Here is a 22132-nt window from a genome sequence, read left to right as displayed (position 1 = left end):
CAGCATCCCAGTTTTACTTGTAATCCAAATAAGACTAAATTTTGGGATGCAAAAAAGCTCTGCAAAATAGAATTACCTTTTGCTGTCCAGCTCTAGAGCTACTACAGACAACAGAGTCGGGGTGAAAAAGCAGACGTTTTGCACTAATACAAATACTCATTTGCATTTTTCCATGAGGCCAAATATTAAACATCTCATTTTACTTTTAACTTCCAATTTGTTTTTTCTCAGAAAAAAACCAACATGATATTTGACAGATTTTTAGATTTAGGCCTTGGAATATCAACCCAGACAAAACAAAGCAGGGGGCAGCACGTTTTTTCTTTCTATCTTCCCAAAGCTCACTGACTTCTGGAAAGATCCCAAACTGTCTTCAGTTTAATATGTACTTGTTGAAGGGTTTGGCTCACACATCAAAATAAGTGAAAGAGATATTATGAATAAGATGGAAACTGGTAAGAATGCACATGTCAAGAACAAATATAAATTACACTTACAGCTTTCCAGTTCTAAAGAACAGTTCTGAGTGTCCAGAGGAAACCTACTGAAATCCATGAAACACATGGCAGAAACTGTTATTCTGCAGAAAGGAACAGAAAAAAAACAGAAATAAAATGAAAAATTTCACACCTCCTTAGAGCTGTGCACACACCTTAGTGAGATCCCCAATGAATCTGCTGTTTAGAATCCTAATGATTGAGTTTTTCTGCTCTTTTAGATGCTTCTAAAATTGCTTCATGATTGTGACATGTAACTAAATCAGTGAGATCATATTTTTTTAAACTTAAATAGTCTTCCATATTAAGTACATTACTTTTGACTTTTAAACCCTTCACTAGTCTGATCTTTCATTAGCTTCCAAGGGTTACACTTATGAAGATTAACAAAGGGAGTTCACATTACTTGACTTGATTTCTCATAGATTGAAGTAGATAATATTACGGATTAGAGCAGATATTATTCCAAGAGCTATTTTCTCAGCTAGAACGGTTATAATATTTAATTGCATAAAAAGATAAGCTGCAATCTCTGGAATTCTACTCTCCTCTTTAACACCATGGAAATGAAGTGCTTTATAATCTAATAAGCTTAAGGAAATCTAGGTAAAGGCTATTTTGCATTCCACGTGCTTTTTCACAGATGTTTAGACAATAAATGTCCCTTGGCATTTTAACAAATAAACACAGAGACCCCAAACCTGCTAGAGGCAAATATTGCCAAATTTCCCTTTCTTGTCACACTTCCTGGTTTAGCTAGATTTTTCAGTTTTCCCCAAACTGAATCCTATAGGAATTTAAGTAAGGTTTACACTGGTTATATAGGTGATCTTTGAAAACTTAAGATCAGTGATCACACTGTACCCAAATTTTTTACAAGTGTAAGATGTTACTGGCTCGAAATGAGATTGTGAGAATGCTACATGCATAAGACTTCCAACTATGCATGCTGTTTTTGTCTTTTAGTTATTGACTAAAGGATCAGGGAAACAAGAAAAGAAATACTATTTTAGTAACAAATCTGGATTTTTGTTTCACTTTGCTTCACTAAAACCCTGCATGCTAGGCACTGAAAAAAAACTGTGGAACATGCAGATTTCTTGCATGTAAGTATCTGGAATATAATCTACTCACTGCATGTAAAATTGGCAATACAAATGGTGTTTTATTGAACATCTGATTCATTAGGAACATACACATTAACACCACTGAGGCTAGAAACACAATCTTTCACCCTCATCATTTTGAAACCTTGGTCCACCTACCAGCCTTTACGTCACCCCTTTTCCTGCTTCTTAGTTTGATGAGCAATGATAGAGAAGGAAAGGAAGAGGACAGGACACCTGTCCTTCATGCTTATGTCCAGGAAGAAATCCACAGGTTTAACAGGAACATTGGGGCTTTGCTATTCACTGGCACAGGAGCGTGAGGCTGGCTGCAAACTCACCTACCAGGGCAAGGAGTCACCCACATTATCTGGTACTGCAGGGTTAGGGAAGGTAACTCTGGGAGCAGAGAGGATGAGGACAAGGAAGAAAAGTAGAGCACCAGCTTGCAAATGTGATGCAGGACCCAGGGCAATGGCCTCCATCAAAGAGAGGATTCCAAGCAATGAACAAATTTAACATTGATTGACACTGTGCCTGTTCATCAGCTCTACTTCCTTCTCTTCCTTCCCTTCCTTCCCTACAATCTCACTTTTTCCTTTCTCTCAATTTCTGTCCTTCCCATCACATCTTCCCTTTGGTTTGTAACCAGTTGTGCACAATTTCTTGCTGTTAATCTTGATGACACTTTCCCCTTCCAGCAAGCTGCCAGAATGTGTTTGCCCATCTTATGTCTCCTTGCCACTGTTTCTTCCCCCATCTACATGTAATGTCATACCCCTCACATGCAGAATCACTGATGTAAACCTTAGTGCAGTAGTGCAGTTCCTCTGATCCCTCCCTCTCTCTCAAGAATCATGGAAATTAATACAGCAATAAAATGCATACTTCACCTCATTGTTTCCTAATGGTCTGTGTGATTCTTGAACATACACTACTTTAAAGCGGTGTACAGCTGTTGTTCTGAGGGTTTCTGCATGTCCTCATGAGTGAGGAGATAAATGTATTAATTGTTGGAAAAATTATTACACAGCCAAAGTCTCGAGTGCCTCCATAAATCTTCAAACTATCCAGATAAGATGAAATATCACCTCTGTGCACAGGACTAATTAGTAACTAACTGGAGAACTGTGATTTCTGCAATGCACAGGCCTCATAGTCCCTACCCTAGGGGGAAAATTCATCCATTAAAACTATTCCTGCCACATCATCCAAATCTACTTCATAAAGAAAAGCAATAATATGCAGATGGAAGGGGGAGACATTTAATGACCTTGCTATTCCAGTCCTGGAATTGCTGTTTCACTTTTCAGTTCCTTGTTAGTCACACAACATGACTGTCTAACACTGCTAGCATCAACACTAATAATCTGCTCACTGTGCCTATCTAGAGCCCTGATTAATACCCATGGCATGTTAACAGGTATCCCAGGGTGAAAATAGCTGAGATAGTTTGAAAAGACTCGGGAGGGAAAAAAAAAAAAAACTACTTTTTTTTCTTTGCTAGAAAAATTTGTTATCAAATCTTATTTTCCCACTGGAACACTGGTCACCAGTTTCCCAGTATCTGCTGCCAGAGGATTAATGCCAGTCCAGTATGAGAATCTTAACTTCAAGTATTTCTAGTAATTTCTCACTGCACAGACTATTGGGCCACAGTTGCAGCAATTTTTGTTCTTAAAAAAGGATTTTGTCCTTACCTCAGACTGAAGAGTACATTGCCATCAGGGTATACTCGGAGCATGATGTTTTCCACAGTTGTGTCATGGATGAAAGATCTTTTGGAGTGTACAAAAAATACATCAGGTACCCAGATCTTTTTTATCAGCCGTCCATCAAAAGTCATACTTTTGTTTTTGTTGCTACGAAATGAAAGTCTCTCATCCTTCCAGTAATGTCTGAGATATAAAGTCATTGTGAAGTCCTTTGTTTCATTAAAAATAAAAGAAAACAATGATTGTTTAATTCACATACAATAGAAAACAGTACAAACTAATCAGCTCATGCAAAGGATCAAGTTTTTCTCTGGACATTAGCTGAAGGATCCTCAATGAAAGGAATCACACACCATTCAATGAGTTTAAATACAGGCTGGAACTATCTCTGAGATACTGATTGTTTGCCTTGTCACTGGTGGCTGAGTCTAAGGTTCATCCTTCATTTATACTTAGATGAAACTTCTACACATTTCAGTGATCTTCTGGATTGGACCAGCAAGGAAGTGATAAAGAAACTTTAAAACCAAAGACAAATGGAGAAAGGTTTCCCCTGGAAAACTTCACAACCTGTTCTGAGAATGGACTGTGGTTTCTTTATTGAGTTCTTTAGTTTCAATTCAAATTAACTCCTTTGAGGTTTTCATGAGCATTAGGTCAATTTTTAAAATCCATAAATTTGTACATTTTGTACAAATATCATACATTGCAGATTAGTACATTTATGAATTCAATACATCATAAATAAACAATATGATGAATTTCATAAGAGTAAGCAAATAGGTTTCACTGCAATTACAATATTTTTTTATATAAAAGATTGTTAAATGTTTTATCACCCTATTTAGAGAAATGCCACAACTGCAAATATACATGTGGAAAGAAATGGAGAGGATGCTGTAAACCCAGTCTGAGCTTCCACACAGCTTGACTTCTCTGTGTTTACTTGTATAACTTTTGCTTTATCAGGCAGGCAGACATCATTTATCTCAGCAGAATGAATGCTTCTGACAAGAATATTGGGAAGATACTTGGGTCTTCCCCTGTAATGTGGTTTTATGCCCCTGTAATATGATTTTTGATCTGGGTGGGTTTGCAAAGGAGTCCAGGGGTTCATACTGACAGAGCCCACTGCAAACAGAACACCTCTGACTAGAACTACCCTCACTGTGAACAGATCATTATTAGTGAGACCTCTTTGCAAAGTTACATGCCCTGCTATTCTGGGATGGAGCAACTTGGCACTAAAGACTGGGTTGCATTATCAGTGACAATTCTGGCTGAGGAATGACCAGCCTGCATTCCACTGCTGCAGGTCCTTGATTGCAGTGAGGGCTTCTCCTTCCATTTCTGGAACCGATTTTTCTGTTTTCCATTTGTCATGGGCACAGGTCCACCCATGCCACAAATTATGGGACTATCCAGATTTGCATAAGCAAAGGAAGCAAAGGACATGAAGCCTCATCATCTAATGTGCAGAGTACTAAGAACTCATGTGGAAGCCCAGGAGGTTTATTGAATTGTTGGTGTTTTCAAATCAGAGTGTTGTTCACTCTGATCTGCCCCTCTGCTCAATTTCAATGAGAATGACCTGCACACTTCAAGGCAAGGCTGTGGTCTCTAAGGGTTTGATTTCTTTACATCTATTATTCTATATCATTCATCTGGATGTTTCTGAGACCTTGAATTTTGACTGAAATTATTTATTCCAGTTCTATTCACCAACTTACCATGTCAACTTCAGATATGCTGTCAATGCTTTCTACCTGCACATCAATGCCCACAGGTATTGGCGACCCTGTAGTGAAACAGAATGAAATAATGATGAGGAGTGTAAATCCATATTTTCAAAGAGAAGACTGTGAACTAGCAACATACAGTGTACTCCATCCCAGCATTTACTATAGTCTCTCCAGCTTAGTATGAATGAGAAAGTCCATGGCAACAAAGTAAAACCTGATGCTAAACAGTTGTAAAAATAAGTACAAAATCTTGAGTGATCTTTTTGGAGCTGGACTAGTTGTTACTGGCATTTCAATTTGGACAGCAGTGACAGCTTCCATGTGATGCTAAAGCTAATGAACTGCTTGAAGTGCTATTTAGAATTATCATAGGCAAAAGCTGAGTAAGTATATGAAATACATCAATGATTGCAAGGCTTTCTTACCAGTTCCAGTGTTTATTCCCACACTTACAAAAAACATATCTATTTCCTCACTTACTACCTTTAGTTACTTAACTAACTAAATTTAACATAGATATTTCAGAAAAAAGATTGCTTGCTCACTACGTCCTAATGCAGAACCTGTACACAGACTGAGCATGTTCTGTGATGGCTTCATGTATTACTGGATAGATAATTTATAATCAAGTATAATGCATACCAAAGTGCACTGGATGACTTTATTTTATATCCTATTGCATTATCTCATGCCTCTGAAAAATGCTGTGAGTCTGTAACACAATGGGATCTGTATGAAAAAATTATAAAAACATATTTTGATTTTTAGAATAAAGTGACTACAAATCAATTAAAAAATACATCCCAATTTCCAGTCTTTTCCATGCACAATATCTAGAATGAAGGACCTAGTTTTGCACAGGTTATGTACCTATGCAATTTCCAGCAAGCACAGCATCCTACTAATGGACTAATCACTTCCCTAAAGAGGGGGGAGAAGAGAGAAGAGTATGCATATATGTGCATACATCACCTCCCCCACCTGCCCCAGAATATTCATGCATTTGGCATGAAAATCAGTAGTAATTATTGTACATGGGATTCCAATTACATTCATTAAAAATAGTCAGTTAAAATATTTTTCAAGTACACATTTAAAACAACCTGGTAAAAACATGAATACATGGAAGTCTGAACAGCAGCAGATAGCAACAGCTTTTCTAACATCTTTCTCTTTTTCTTATCTTTTTCTTTTAGCACTGTCGAGCCAAAATAGTCCAGAAACATCACTTCCCTGATAACCAGCCACAATACTGTGTCTCTTTTTGGAATTATCCTTAAAATAGCAGCCTTCCAGGATTACACAGCTGCCTCCAGTTCTTACCAGCAGAGATCTTGAACTATTATAGAGGTATTTTTAAATCTGGCTCTGTAATCTCTTGATTTGACTTGTATTTTTTAATGGAGAGTTTGACCCTGTACACAGCAGATGAAGCTTCACTGTGCATGGGAAAGCAAGGTAAGATGTGTTCTGAGTTAGCAGGGCAGACCGGAACAGGCTTCAGCACTGACAAGAGCTGTCTGGCTCAGAACTCACAGCTCCCCCTGAGAGGAGCGCATCCCAAAATCTGTAGGGCAAACCCCAAAACAAGGATCAGGACTCCAGCACTGTGCATGGGAAAGCAAGGTAAGATATGTTCTGAGTTAGCAGGGCAGACCAGAACATGCTTCAGCACTGACAAAAGCTGTCTGGCTCAGAAATCACAGCTCCCCGTGAGAGGGACACATCCCAAAGTCTGTAGGGCAAAGCCCAAAGCAAGGATCAGGATTCCATATAGCAAAGTTCAACTAGTTTGCTAGTAAAACAGTAGGCAGCACTTAGGCAAATGCTGCTTCTTTTGGAGAATAGAGACAGCAGGAGGCATCTGCCCTAGAGGCTGTGAAAAAGGGTATCAATGTATGTATATTCAGCCAGGCTTCTTCATGCAAACCAATGAAAATTTTTATGCCTCTCCTAAACTAGATTTGACTACTTCTCTTTGTTTTGACCACAACACACACAGTTTACTTACACTAGATACCAACTTGTACCAAGTAGTGGTACAAAAATGCCTGGTTGTAATCTTAGTATTGTCTGTATTCCACTGAAATCTAAACAATCTTGTAATGGTTTTAACCTAAGCAGAAGTCATTGTGGGATTTATACCTGATGTGAACATCATTCACAAATGGCATTCACACATCGTTTAAATGCAAACAACACAGAAGGATGAGGTGGGATCTACCCAAATCCTCATTTGCAGGATGAAAGAGGACAAGTCCACACTGCAGAGCTGGCACTCAAGCCAGCTGTACTCCAGGCAGGGTGGCCCAGGGAGCAGGATAGCTGTGCAAGCACAGCACTCCAGCCTAGGAGCATGGCTAGTACAAAAGCTGACTAGTATGTGACCAGCACTGGAGACAGAAATCTGCCCTCAGCCCAGTTACACTGTATGGACAGTATTCCTGCAGTCTGCACTCCCATGCAGTACATACACTGTAACTGGCACATTTGGGACTGGGACGAGGTGGCTCATGACTTGGAAATGCTGTTGGTTAAAAGGGCTGCTTAGAGTGACTGCAAATTGGTAGATGAACTGCACATTATCTGACCTGAGCCACCACGAACCTTCACCTTCTTGACATTGTAGGTGTCTTCAAACTTACCCTGGACTATGGCAGATGCACATGCTGAGATATATGGAAGTGCTTAATCTGGGTGTACATTTGATCTTAACGTTGTTACTAAAACTTTGGGAGATGATTTGCTTGTTAAAAACAGTGGATTTGGTCCTACTGATGTTGAATTATGTAGGTGGAAGAGGAGGAAAGGGGACCAGCTCTCAACCTAAAACAAAGGTTTTACCAGTGCCTGAGTCAAGGTCAAATCTAAAGCAAATAAAATTAAATGTCTTCCATCAATATTCTTCAAACAGGCAAGGAACTACCCACAAATCAACTGACTTTCTAAACCATCTACAATGTACAGTGAGGAAAAGGCTTTTTTTAGTGACAGCTGCCCAAAGTGTGATGATGACAGTCCTAATATTTCTTGGAATTTCAAAAATCACAGACAATTTCTTACCCAAGGACTCTTACCCAAACAAGCATTATTCCAGCATGGGAAAAATTTCATCAAATAATTCAGCTCCTCTGGGCACATACAAAGGAACTGATCACAAAACTAGAAATTAGTGGCAGCTTATGATTGTGTTGGCTGTATGCACATAAACCAAAGTGGCACGATACATAAATACACACTTGATTCTTTGAAAGGACAATTTGCTCTGTGTTGATGGGGTCAATGAGTAGCATAAAAGAGATCACCTGTGACCAAGAGAAATTCAGTGGATGATTCTAAAGTGAAATAAATAAAAAGGGAACAGTAACAATTAAATTTGTACCTTATTAGGTAGAAATGCTAAAACTGTGAAACAGACTCCTTAAGAAGAGATTGCTGTTCTCCATCTGAAGAAAGACCAAAGACTCTACTCATGATGCTTAATGAGAAAATAGTGTTCAATCCAGCATTCACCACAGACAATTATTAAACCACATCCCCTACCCCCAGCCCTGACCTATTACTGACAGATCATAGCAGCTGCAAATAATTCCTTACTATTCTGAATCTACTTTGGCAACAAATGTAGAGTCAGAACAGACACTAAACACTGCACATATATGCAACCCTGATCACTTCAGTGTGCTGTTCACTTTTCTAATCTGAAGCATTTTTATGTTGTTGTCACTAACACACACAGAGTACAAGATACCTATTGGCCTTACTCTGGTCCAAGCCATCTTGGTTTTCTGAGAACATTTCTTTCTGTGATTAAAAACCAACTTTACTAGAAACAGTAATCATTAGCTATTGGGAACAGGTTGCTGAGAACTGTAATTTCTTCATCCCTTGGATTTGTTTTACCACAAGTGGATGTTTTTAAAAAATATCATTCCAATAAGCATTGGAAAGGTTCCTAAACCAGTCAGAACAGTAAAGCAATTCATCCACCTCTATGTTTGCATCACAGCTTTTGCCCTACTATATTAAGGGTTTCAATCTCTGGCAGAGTCGACAGCATCAAATTCACTTAAAAAAAAAAAGTAACTAGAGCAAAGCTGTGGTTTTTATTTCCCAGTTCGACAAAACTGGGGATGGCAGAGAGGATTTTGTTATTAAATTGAGAAGCTTCAGTTGCTTCTGGAGAGTCACTACAAATCATTATTATGGAGGGATTAGTGATTTTCACAATGGAGACTCTGCAGATTTTCAAGATAATTACTCCTCAGCAGAAAAAAGCCAGCATTGTTTTCAGGTGGGTTTATCTTCGCACGAGCCATTTCCAGTCTTTTATTTGAAAGGTTTAAACATAGCAAAAGAATTCCTTGATGAGCATGAATTTTTTTTTTAATAAACAGTATGTCAGGCAAATTCTATAACACCCTTTTTTAGAAGGGATATTATGTAAAAAGGATATCTTTTGGAATTTTAGGATCAATTTCTACAATAATAATGACTGATTTAGTGATTCTATAGTATTTTGATGGTAGTCAGACCTTTGAACATGCAACAGATTGCACCTGAAATTCTGTAAGGTAAAGGTTGAATTTAGAAAAAACAGTCACTCTGTCCCTGTTTGCTTTGTAACAGTGTACACTGGGAAAAAAGCAAGGGCTACAGAAAGCTCCCAGTAGGAGAGAGAGACTAGGGGAGGATTAAGGTCTGTAGAAGGACTTTCCTCTAATAAAGGCTTGTGGGCCTGTAGGGGAAGAAAACGGGATAGAAATGTAAACAAGCCCCAGGGAAGTGAAGCACTGTGGATGTATTTATTTTCCTCTGGCAATGATGGAAACAGGAGAACTGCTGGCAATGGGTATTTTCGTCCTGTTACTGCTTTGTTTCTTTCTTATTTATGTGAGAAATGAAGGTGGACTGGTAATAGCAGCAGCCAGCTCTTGGAATTGAAGAATTAGCAATGTAAAAGAAAAAAATCCAGAAGATGACTACTAGAGGTCTTGTAAATAATCAAAATATTTCCCTCCTGTCCTGGACCCCCAATATTCCTTCCAGTAACATGATAAAAAGCCATTCCACCTTCATCAGTGTGAATCTTCACCACAATGAAAAGACATTTCTGATTGTTCAGGAAGGGCTGACAACTTGGTGTCAAAGAGCTATTAGAATTGCGGCACTTTCTGAACATATATTGGGCAATATTTTCTTTCCTTTTCCCCCCTTTTTACCTTAAAATGAATTAAAATTGTTACTAATCTAGTCTGTGGAGGGAAGAGGCATAAAGGGGAGTGATATAATGGAACTATGATCCTCTGAAAATTCAGAATTAAGATTATGCTTAATCGCAGTTTGGGATGTAAATTGTCAGGAAAGACTGTTACCTCTTGACCAGCTAAATGCTGCTAAACTCTTTTTCAAAATTTCTAATACTTGCTAATGTTATCATCCTCTATATTGTTTGATGTAGCAGAGATAATAAATTAAAAAACTTCAACTAACACAGCCTTAGCATAGGAAATTACAGGTCCTTAAAACACAATGTAAAGGAAAAATACAGTTGTTTTACACACACGAATGAGAAATTGCATGTATGCAGTGATAATGATCATGTGGTTCCATCATCTTACAAATGCAAAATCATTCAGAGAGTGAGTGGAAGGATTTTACTGTCAGGAAAATCAAGGCACAGAGGAACAAAAGAATGACCTCCTCTCTATGACAGTCTATCATAGTTTCTTAATTTTTAGTAAGTGGAGACAGAATTCAGGAAATCAAGAGCTCACACCAATTACTTCTACCAGTACTTTGAAATAAGACAGTTCAGAGAATAATAGAATACAGATAACTAGATGTGTAGTAGAAAAGAAAGTAACTTTTAAGCATTTCTAACGATCCACTTTAAGACCTCTCTCAACATGCAGTTTTGGCTGCTAAGACAGGCTGCATCATGGCCCTCAGATCTGAGCTGCTACAAGTCTCTGCTCATTGTCTGATACTGGCCCGTGCTCAGTCCTTCTCACTGAATTTAAAACATGAGGATAGTCATTCCAAGTAGTGGAATGATTTCATTTCTTACTTTTTCACCACTCCAAACTGTTTGCTCACAGACTATCAGTTTATTTGGCTATTGAAAAATCCACCGAAGTACTTTAGGCAGTGTGAAAGCACACAAGTCATGACAAGATCTGACTCTGAGTCTACTGACAGCCTTTTATTTCCTTTGGTAGGGCAGGCAGAAAGCCTTACTGGACCTGGCAAGCATCATTATACCATCACAGAGCCACTCACATCCCCATCTCCTGGCCTTTATCAGTGCTTTTGGAAGCAGCAAGGTCTAAACAAAATTCCTACAATGCACCCTGATGCAGCTGGTAAAGCTGTTAGAGCAGAGGAAGTATCCGTGCTCCTAGTCCAATGTCTAGTGGAATTACTCAAATCATTATGCTAGTCCACATCTGTTTGCATCAGATGGGATTCATCTATTGGAGACTTCCAAACAAAACAGGACTGTGACATTACACAGACTGCAACAATCAAACAACAGCAACAAAAATAATTCAGGAAAGGAAAAAACCACCACTACCACCCTCCTTCCACCACCAACTTAAGAGCTTGGCTTAGGGAGTAAGTGCAATATAACAATGTGAGTTTAGTTTTTTAACGAACACTTGGATGTACTGAATTACTGTTTGCTTCAATCAACCTCACAGTATAATGCACTGCAGACAAAGTAACATTTCTCTAGCCAAAGAGTAGGAACAGCTTGCTAACAGCTTGCTGGGTTTGCTTCATCTTGATGCAGTGTGCTTTTCAGGCTTTGATCTCTGATCTGCTAATGAATGGATAATGTCAGGACTACATTTTAAAATCAACAGTCAGAGAGTCAAAGTGGAATGGCATTGCAATCCACAGAAGAATGCCAAAATACACTCACATCAATGAGAGCAAAGTTGTGTTGGTCAAAAAAAGGATCTCTTACCTCCACAGAGCAATGATGCACTTTCCTGAGAAAGCAACCAGTCATGCGAGCAAAGCCACAATTATTTCCAGTAACACTGCAGCCAGTAGCATCAGTATCCAGCAGGTCTACATTCATTTTCCCCAGGTTTTCCCTCTGCATGTTCACTCAGTTTCCAAATCAAATTCAGCACATGCTCTCTGTGTTTTTCATTTGTAGCTTAAATATAAATACCAAAAACTCTGGGTCCTGTAGTCTGCCTCATTTACATTGCATGTGAGGGGCTAAATGAAATAAAACAAAGCAGATTTAGGAGTTCCCTGAACTGAAGGAATCTCCAGCATGAATTTTCGAGCTGCTTTTTCTCCTAAACTGGTGCAAAGGATGATTGACCTTTGCAGGGAAAGGGACACAGTCGAGCTAGATTAACAAACTCTGTCATTCCAACTCCCTGACATATCCAGAAAACCACAATGAATTATAGGAAAGGGCAAAAAATTGTCCCTCTTCTAAAGGTAAAGAATAAATTTTAAATACTTGTTTTTCATCCAGCTTCTTTGACCTGTTTTTTTTCTCTATTGCGAATTGATGCATTGTGCTGAGCTGAATAAATCATGCAATGTGGCATGTGACAGATACAAGCCCTTCATGAATCACAACACTGGGATGCTTCATTAGATTTGATGAAAACAAACCCAAAATTTCACCTGTTTTAAACACATAGAGCCCACAGTGCTGTAAGTCTTTATGGAATTCAGGGCAATGCTGTAACTGCTGTGGCAATGACTGTAGCAATGGTATCTCTAATTTCACCCTCTCCTCTAGGTAAGTTTCCTTCTGCCACACACTTAATCATCAATGTTCTTCAGAGAAACCTGTCCCCTGTCTCTGCTGACATAAAATAATTCAGAGTATGTTATTCAGATTCATGTTTCAGTTGTGAGATTTGTCCACTGATGAGATCACACTTGTCTATTAACTCTCTGCAGCTGCTGCCTTATGAACCTGCCTTTTGTGACAACCAAACAATTTATTACCACAACATCACTGAAATCAATGGCAAAACAGGAACAATGGAGTATAATTTTGGGATTGACATTCATTTCACTGTGACTTTTTCCACTCTGTGCTGTAAAAATGCTACTGGATCTGTTTTAGCTTAAGAGAGGTTCATGCATAAGTATCCCCATATTAAGACAGTTCTGAAAATTTGCAAGTGTGTCAGCTATTGGATGTGGATTGCAAAAAAAGTGCCTCTTGTGCCACTGTGGCATGTGGATGATAGAAGAGAAGCAAAGCTGATGTGCTCTTCTGCTGAGAGCTATTTCTGAATGCAGAAGTACAGCTGAAATCATACCCATGGCAATGTGATTATTGAGAGGCCTGTGCAGTGAAGTCAGTGGAAAAACTACAGCTGGCTTCATCAAGAATTGAATGGGCTCTATGACTAGCCATCTGAAAATAAAAGAACAAGGGGAAAAATCCTGGTACAAATTTGCTAGGCGTAAAAAAATCCTCACTGCCCATGGAAAATTACAACTGCCAGATCACACAGTATATTCTCAAAGCTGCTTTTATGTACAACATAAGTATTGTTTTCTGGGATGATCCAGTGATAAAGCACAGCCCAAACCACTCTCTGCTTTCATGGAAATTCTGCTTTCCACTCTCAAAAATGTGAATTCCTTGTGTGGCAAAGCAGGTGATAACAAGATGTCCAGACTAACAGATAATAGACTAAACAGGTATGAGGCAAGAGGCGATCTGAACTTCTGTTGTCAAGAAACAGACTGTATCTCAACTATTGTTCAAAATCTTGCAAGATTTTTGCTCTCTGACAAGACATAATTTCTATAGTATCAAGACAGCCTTTCACATTCTCCCAGTGCATCCAGAGAGGCTCTTCTTACCCCAAGTCTCCCTCCTGGCATGCTTGCCAGGTCCCAGATCCCAGCAGCTGGAGTCAACAAGAACAGCTCCAGAGACTTCAGCTAACCTCCCAGATTTATGTTTGTCTACACAACTGATTATCAGTCCTCATATATTTTATTTTGGCTTCATAATCCGGAGCAGTTCAGTCTATTTTCATGAATCATGAAAACGGAACTGGTGACGCAAAGGCTCAGACAAAGCGTATTAGTGGGGCAGCTTTCTCGTTTTCCCTTTCACGAAGGAGAGTCAACACTGAATCTAAACTGTGAACATCCCATTGAATATTCCCTTTATCCAGATGCAATTTAGTTAAATGAAGAAATAATCATCATAGTGCCCAACAACACAGAAACAACATGGTAATAAACTGAAGGCCTCTGGGTAATTATTTTTATTTTGCACAGAGCAAACAGATTTAGGAACTGATGGTTTACTTCAATCTCTCAAAACAAATCTGATGACTAAGTAATTTGCTAATTGCTACTAAACTATGCAGTTCACAGGGATACCTTAATCCCTGTTCTCACAGGATCTTATTCTAATAATATAATTTTAATTAGTTCTGAAAGGATGACTATTTGAACAGTTTCGCCTATTGAAATACTAAACACCAAATGATCCCTTGCCTTCAAGTATTTCTGTACTTTTCTTTATTGCCTGAATTACAACAAAAGAGGCACACTGCCATTAAGTCTGTCGTTCAATTCTAAGTGACACTGCCATACAAAATTCAAGTAAGCTTCCAGAGAGAGGATAAACCATTAACCACAGGCAGGTGCTGCTTACCTCCAAATCCAGGTCTCAGTGCAAAGTCATGGTCCTCTATGTGAAGGAGCTGCTCAGATTTAAGTGGCCTCACTTTCGTGCTGTCAAGTTTCCTCATTTTAATTTCTCGTTTGCTATGTTAGAAAAAAAAGAGCAAGAAACTTAAAATTTCCCCTGCCTCACATTCAGAGTGCTTTAACTTCAGAGTTAAATGAAGGAGGGACCCAAGAATACTGGACAGATGAATCTGGTATGACAAGGGTCATATCTTTCTTGGAGAATGATATATTAGGGAAGATTGGGAAATGACATATGAGGGTGCCCAGGTCCATGGGGAACACCAATTAATTATAATAAGTCCCAGGAAGAACATCTAGATCTTCTTCAATTCCCCTGAGATTGTATCTGTCATGGTACAGGAGGATAGAACTGTTTGGGAAAAAAAGTTATTAGTCACATAAACACTTGCAACTCAAACTTGGAAATAACACCACATATTCATGGTTTTAAACCTCTTCATGCATTGTCCATATTACAGAGACAAATATTCTATTTATTATCAATGTGGTTTTTTTTCCTTGGAGCTCAAATGAGTCAGTCATTTTTCAGAAGGACTAAGAAATTTTGATCCTGGATCCAGAGGCTTGCAGGGGTAATGGCTTTAAACGGAGGGAGGGCAGGTTTAGATTAGATATTAGGAAGAAATTCGTCTCTGTGAGGCACTGGAATAGGTTTCCCAGAGAAGCTGTGGATGTCCCATCCCTGGAAGTATTCAAGGCCTGGTTGGATGTGGATCTGAGCAACCTGGTCTAGTGCAAGGTGTCCTTGTCCATGGTAGGAGAGGTTGGAACTAGATGATCTTTAAGGTCCCTTCCAACCCAGACAATTTTGTGATTTTATGAGCAAATTTCCAACCAACCATCACTGTTGCTGCTTCTCTCTCCTTCAGGATTTTGTTGACGTGGGAACTGGATGATCTTATGACTCTGTGATCTCCTATACACATTAGGAACACCTTTCTCATGGTGTGAAGAGTGAAACATGGGAGCATATTGCTTGTGCAGGTTTGGAGATTCCCTTAACACAGGGTATTTAAGAATAGGTTAGACATTTATTCATAGGAATCACTTAAATACAGATGCTTTGCCACAGGCAAGGGACTCTCCCTAGACACAATTTGTTTCATGCTTTCTGTCATTCTCTGGGACTTTGCTGCCAGCAGCTCTAATTATTACTTTAGACTGAATGATAGAAATCTGTTCTGAAGATTGGCCCTGTAATCAAACACTGCTTAAGGCAAGGTATGGAATACCTTAGGGTAAGGTATGTGTCTGTATTTATTTTTCTCCTTTCCCTCTTTTTTTCCTCTAATAATGAAGCCCAAGAAATTACTTTCAAATTATAGGAATGCTAAGGTGGCTGCTCAGAACTGCTGGCCCTGAACAAATGAATTTACCTTAGTATTCACGAATGTCTCTGGCAGTGCTGTCTGAATCAAATTATCAGGGCAATCAGAGCACCTATCAGGCATGTCAAATACAGACGTCAGTTTTCCAAGTCTGAAAATTATGTGGATGCTGAAGGGAAACCCCAAGCTTCAGAGAATTCAAATCCCCACAGAGCAAGCTTGTATCAGAGTGGAAGGTGCAGCAGAAGTGAACACTTGTGCTGCTCTGCAACAGGTACCTCAGGAAATTCTGCTGCTTGGAAACCAGTGTAAGAGAAAACGATGAATTATGTTCAGAATGCCATGGCACAGCTAATACAGTTTGGAAGCATTAAGTTATTTGTCATAGGATGTGCCAAGGAAAATGCCTGTTTGATGCTCCAATGATTTCACTGGAAGCATCAGGCTAGAACTGTGATTCATCATCTATTACAACTTCTTACTAGAAGCAACTGTGTGACTGAGGAAGACTTTCCTTAGCCACAACAGGCAAAACAGAAGCTACCAGGGCAGGAATTTTCTATCTAATAATCCACTTAAAAGAGATGCTATGGGATTTTGATATTCCTTCTGTTTTCTCAGAAGAGAACAAAATAAACAGAAGTCCTGCCCGTATGAAAAGCATCTTTTGTCCCCACTTACTCAAACAGCCTCTTCAAGCTGGTGCTTTATATACGGATGGTGGAATCCTATAACTATTTCTAGCTGCTATCAGATGTGGTTGTTCAAACTAGGCAAGATCTTGCAGGAGTCAGGATAGCATTTTTATAACAAACATGCAACATCTTTAATACCTTCCTTTGGCAGAATATAAACCTTTACCGTAAAGGAAAATAGGCTTACATGGAGATAGATGGTTATGGCACTTGGAATGAATTTAATGGACACCTGGTGTCCATGCAGATGCATAACATTGCATCTGTAAAGGTATCAAAGCTTTTTAAAAAATCCATAAACATTTCTAAAATAATTAAGGAATAATTCACTTCTGCTTCACTTTTTTTTTTTCCCTTTTGACTGCTTCCCCACTCAAGGCTAAGAAGTGTTCTCCAGCAGATATTCCTTTAATATCAGCATCTGGACTCCAGATGTTGCCCCTTGGCTAAGAGTTACAGTATTAAATTGTCCTCACTGCAGCATTACAATTACTTAACTGATGATTCAAAGGGGGTTGCATTTATGTTTATATTTTATGCATGTATTTGTTTGCTCCAAATACATCTTAGACCGGCATCTAACTATTGACCAGCACTACAGCATCATGAAATCATCAGCAGATGTTTTTTGAGTGCTCCTTCCCACGGTACCAATTCCATTAAAAAGCAGAATAGACAGATCTAACCAGCCTGTGTCTCAGAAAGGCTTCCTGAGATCAGTTAAGATATACTTTTCATTCTCACAGAAGCACAGCAAAGACATGGATTACTTTTCAGTGGCCTGGAACCCTGTGCAGCTGCACTGTGCAGCTCTGAGCAGCACACCAGAGCCAAGGAGGCTAAATGCAGTCATTGATTCTGCACATCCACTGTATGGCAGCTGTCAGGCTGTGGTGCTGGAGAGAAAAAGCCCACACAGAATCACGGAATGATTTGGGTTGGAAAAGACCTCTAAGATCACTGAGTCCAACCATTAACTCAGCACTGCCAAGTTCATCACTAAACCATGTCCCTAAGCACCACATCTACATGTCTTCTAAAAACCTCTAGGGATCGTGACTCCACCACTTCCTTGGGCAGCCTGTTCCAATGCCTGACCATCCTTTTGGTGATGAAAGGTTTGTGAAATCATCTGCTGATACTAAGAAAACGAAATCTCTCCTTACCTACCTGGGGGATCAGTAATAAAGTGAAAATCCTATGGCTTCATATTGACATAGATCGGGGCAATGACAAACACAAGTTAGCTGGTCTCTGTGAGGCACATGCTCAAGAAGCTACTGCTTCCAGTTATAGCTGTGTTTTCCACAGCTGTATTCCAGGCAACAATTTACATTATACAAATGAAATGGTAATCGATAATTAAATTCCAAAGGAGGTCATAGAAAGCACTTGAAGTGTTTCATTTCATATAGGGAAGACACCCCTGCTGGTACTTATAAAGTATGTCAATGAAATCTCTATTTTTTTTGATGAAAACAAAGTGAGGAATAATGTTTTGACAATTCCCTACCCAATACTATGACATGGACCTTGGTGTTTTACGGAGCTCTCAAAGCACGGTTAGTCACTGCCTACAATGCCAAAGCAATGAGTTCAGAATTATTTAACAATGGACAAAGATGTGTCAGGCTTTTACAGACAAATTTAGCTGCTCCTGTCTAACCTTGAATACCATTAGTGAATGAAAGATCAAAGGTCTGCTCAAGGGTACTTGGATCATTTTGGGTTAAAGCATTTAATCACTTAATGTCATCAGTGTAGTTCCGTAAACAATAGCATTCATGGGATTGATGTGGTTAGTATCCCATCTGGTTGTCTTTAACTTACCAGCTTATCCAAAGTTTATGCTGGTTCAAGGAGGAATTGGACAAGTTCATGGAAAAGAAATCCACTGAGGATCATCAAAACTGCAGAAACTACATCCAACACAAGGATGACTCTGGAGGAAATTTGGTGACTTGATATGAGTGGGAGTATTAGGAGGAAATACCTTACTTGTTTGCCCTGTCCTTATTCTTCCAAGCTTGTACTTACAAGCCCTTGTTATAAACTCAGTATAGCGCATGGGGCTTTGGTAAGACCCTGCATGGCTGTCCTTCTGTATTAGTGCCCTGTGTAACTACTGATATGGTAAAAATTCTTGGTAGGAGACTAGAGGAAGAGTGGTAGGGAAAAAACTCCTCAGCATATTCAAAATGCAGCTAGATAAGTTTATAAGAATACCATTAAGGACCCTTTCAGGAAAAGAATACCCTAGATTTAATGGCCATAAGCTTCTTTCCAGTGCAGTGGCCCCAGGATGCTCTAGCTACAACTAAACCAAAGGTATCCAAAAGGTAGAAGTTACAGAAATCTTATTCCCAGAAGAGTCTGTGGGGCTATATAGCAGTGTGATCTCTAAACATTTTAACAAATTTATCAAATCTTGTAGCCCAGATAAACGTAATAATCAAAATTGACAAGTTCTCTCTCCTACACACATTTCTAAGTGTTCAGTACCAGCAACATGTACTGTCGAAAAGCCTAATATTTTGACAATCAAATGTTTTGTTCTTTGCTGTAGGAAATGGACCATGAGAATAATCGCTTTCTCATGTACTTTTGGTTAATGCTTTAAAATCTTCTTTACCGGAGAATGCAGACAAATAGCTTTGGAGGGAGAATTGGGTTACTCTATTAAAACAGTGGAACTTGTAGGTTAAGTAACATTTTCACATGGGATTCTTTTAAAAGGCCACCCATTTAACCAAGGCCATCTGTCAGCTGTGTCCCTAATAACCCTAGTGCTGGCTGAAAGATTTTTTCCCCAGAAAGAAAAAGAGCCTGGTGGAAAGTCAGACCCTGTTGCAATGTACCAGAGGATAATGCTGCCTTTAGAACAAAGCCATAGAATGAAACAAAGAGAAATTAAACACATTTAGATCCTTTGCAGAGAAAAGCTGATTTGCAGCTGTTAAGCTTTGGGATCCTCTGTGGCTCAGATTCTGCAGTCTCCTTCCCTATTTGAAGTCCCTAGGACCCTGGAAATTACTATGTGGGATGCCAAAGCATGCCTTGTGCAAAGAAAACTGCTACACCAGGCAGCATCAGATAAGAATTCTGTCCTGGCATTCCTCCTTGTTCCTATTCTTCCTTTCTGTTAACACACTTCTGCCTGTCTCACAGGATTGTCATATGGATCCACTTGTATATTAGTAGAGATCTGAAAAGATGGAGAGGACACTGTGCTACTCTTGGTCCTGCTATCCTGTGGCAAGAGACCAGCAAAGGATGTCCAGCAGGATGCCACAAAACATGCCATCTCCTATCACCAGGTTTTTCTCCTGCTTTGTGATTATTATTTTTTTAATGTCAGTAATGGAGCAACTGCTCTCAGCTACTGCAGAACAGGATAAATGCAAACAACAGCATGTGCTTCCCTTTTACCACCAGGGTAAGCTGGTGCTTAAAATAGACCTTCCTTGCCACTACCACTAGCAATAACAAGGTATTTTATTCTGTTTCCATTTGATTTTTAACTGCTTCCTGAGAATAGCAAAGCACTAGATTAAACCTTATGTTTCTGCTAGGGCTAGTTCTATTTATTTTCCTTTGTTATTGCATATAATCATGCACCAGCACTCACTCACAAAAGCTGTCAGTGAGTTTGAGATAGTCTGCTGAATGGACATTCTTTACATGAGCTTTTGACTTAGACCTAACTTGAGCCTATGCTTTTGAACTGAAACCCAGAAGTACTGAGTGGTACAGCATCTTTGGGCACCTCCACTGTGTTATCTGTTACTTTGCATTGCTTAAACATGATTTTTTCAAGACATGTAGAGTTTCAGAGATACTGAAACTGCCAGATTATCACATAAGAAGTGATACAGGAGGTGAACAGCAACTTGAGAAAAAAACAGCTTAAACACATCAGAGGAGCTAACTTATGTTTATTTCCCTCAATATGTGATACTGTGCAAATAAACTATGAGCTCCCCTGCTCATTTTAGTAAGGGGTCAAGCACACAGAAAAATCTGACAGTTGTTTCCCTTCTCCTTCCTTAAATTGAGCTACTTACTACAATTTCTCCTACTTCCTGACAAAGAGAAATCTTCCTTGAATTATCACTGGCAGTCACTGGTCTGTTCACATACTATTAGATTAACCTGGAAACAGGTTGAGAGACCTCACATGGCAGGTATGAAAATGCATTCATGGGGAAAAAGCACTAACACTTTTCACAGAAAGCTATGTGTAAGAACCTCTGTATTACTATTCATTTTCAACCAGCTACTTGTTTGGAAAGACTAAGGACAGAGACAATCTTCAATGTCTAAAAGCACAAGTATATTCCAGAAAGGGAGCACACTGTGTCATCACTACAAATAAGGTATAATTCACCTCATTTAGTGCCATAAAAATGTCTTCTGTATCTTTATAGTGCAGCTACTCTGATGTTTAGGTAATGGAAGTAAGTCGCTTTATAACACTGGCACAGAACTCTGGAAGGCATTTCTGCTTCTTGTAATGGGAGTGAGATGGTGAGAATATTTGATGCATCACAGTAGTAGTCTGGTATCACAACAGTAGCCTTGTATCACACAATTTAAAAGAGCCATGTGTGGGTGTGAGTGGGTACATACCTGCATATATATGAAGCATTCATGAAAGCACAATATGAAATGTCTGGTTATGAAAAATTAGTTAATAGTTCACTATTTCTGTTTTGGGAACACCCTATTGCATACTACAAATCTAGAAACTGGCAAAACAGGACAGTGAACAAAAAGGATGCATTGAAAGGTGGCTGACAGCATGAAGTTCATCAGATGAACACGGACACAGAAAGTATATTTCTTACCTGTTATGCTTTTTTGAGAATGATGATTGTTGCCGACGATGAAGATGGTGATGCTGACTGTGAGAACTGTGTAGCACTGCTGTTGGCCATAGGCAGGTGAGGAACAGAAGTTTCATGACCAGGACCATCTCTTCCAAAAGAGAAATGCACCTGATCACCCAATCCACCTCGCTGACTTCTTGCCTTTAGTGTTCCTACTGTTTAGAAACAGCATAGCATATAAAAGCTGCACATGAAGAAAGGCATCACTGAACATGGAAGACAGAGGCATCCCAGTTCTGACGCCCTCGCCGAGTTCCCCTCATGTTTTGGCAAATCATAAATATTCCTTCAGCTCTACATCCCTGCAGCATCTGCTGTCCAAGCAGAAGCACGTTGTTTTCAGCAATGTAGCAGGTAGAACAGTTTGTGTGGCCAAGCTGCAGGCTGATCCATTGCTCTCACTCTTTCACCACAGGCGAGTATTTAAATTC

General features: G+C 39.2%; 1 protein-coding gene across 1 annotated transcript; it reads right to left on the bottom strand.

The window, feature by feature from the left end:
- Positions 1–497: 497 nt before the first annotated feature.
- On the bottom strand, positions 498–21787 carry LOC103804712 (gamma-aminobutyric acid receptor subunit rho-3-like; the record flags this gene model as incomplete). The annotated part of the gene is made up of 5 exons (XM_009077324.1): positions 21660–21787; positions 14731–14843; positions 5049–5116; positions 3304–3527; positions 498–580 (listed from the first exon to the last, which is right to left on the bottom strand). Coding segments are annotated over exons 1-5 (616 nt in total), but the record flags the coding sequence as incomplete, so codon positions are not given.
- Between the last annotated feature and the right edge of the window lie 345 nt (positions 21788–22132).

Source organism: Acanthisitta chloris, unplaced genomic scaffold (assembly GCF_000695815.1).
Source record: "Acanthisitta chloris isolate BGI_N310 unplaced genomic scaffold, ASM69581v1 scaffold2636, whole genome shotgun sequence".
Taxonomy (NCBI): domain Eukaryota; kingdom Metazoa; phylum Chordata; class Aves; order Passeriformes; family Acanthisittidae; genus Acanthisitta; species Acanthisitta chloris.
Note: the sequence above shows the minus strand (reverse complement) of the source record. Positions and strands in the feature narration are given on the sequence as shown.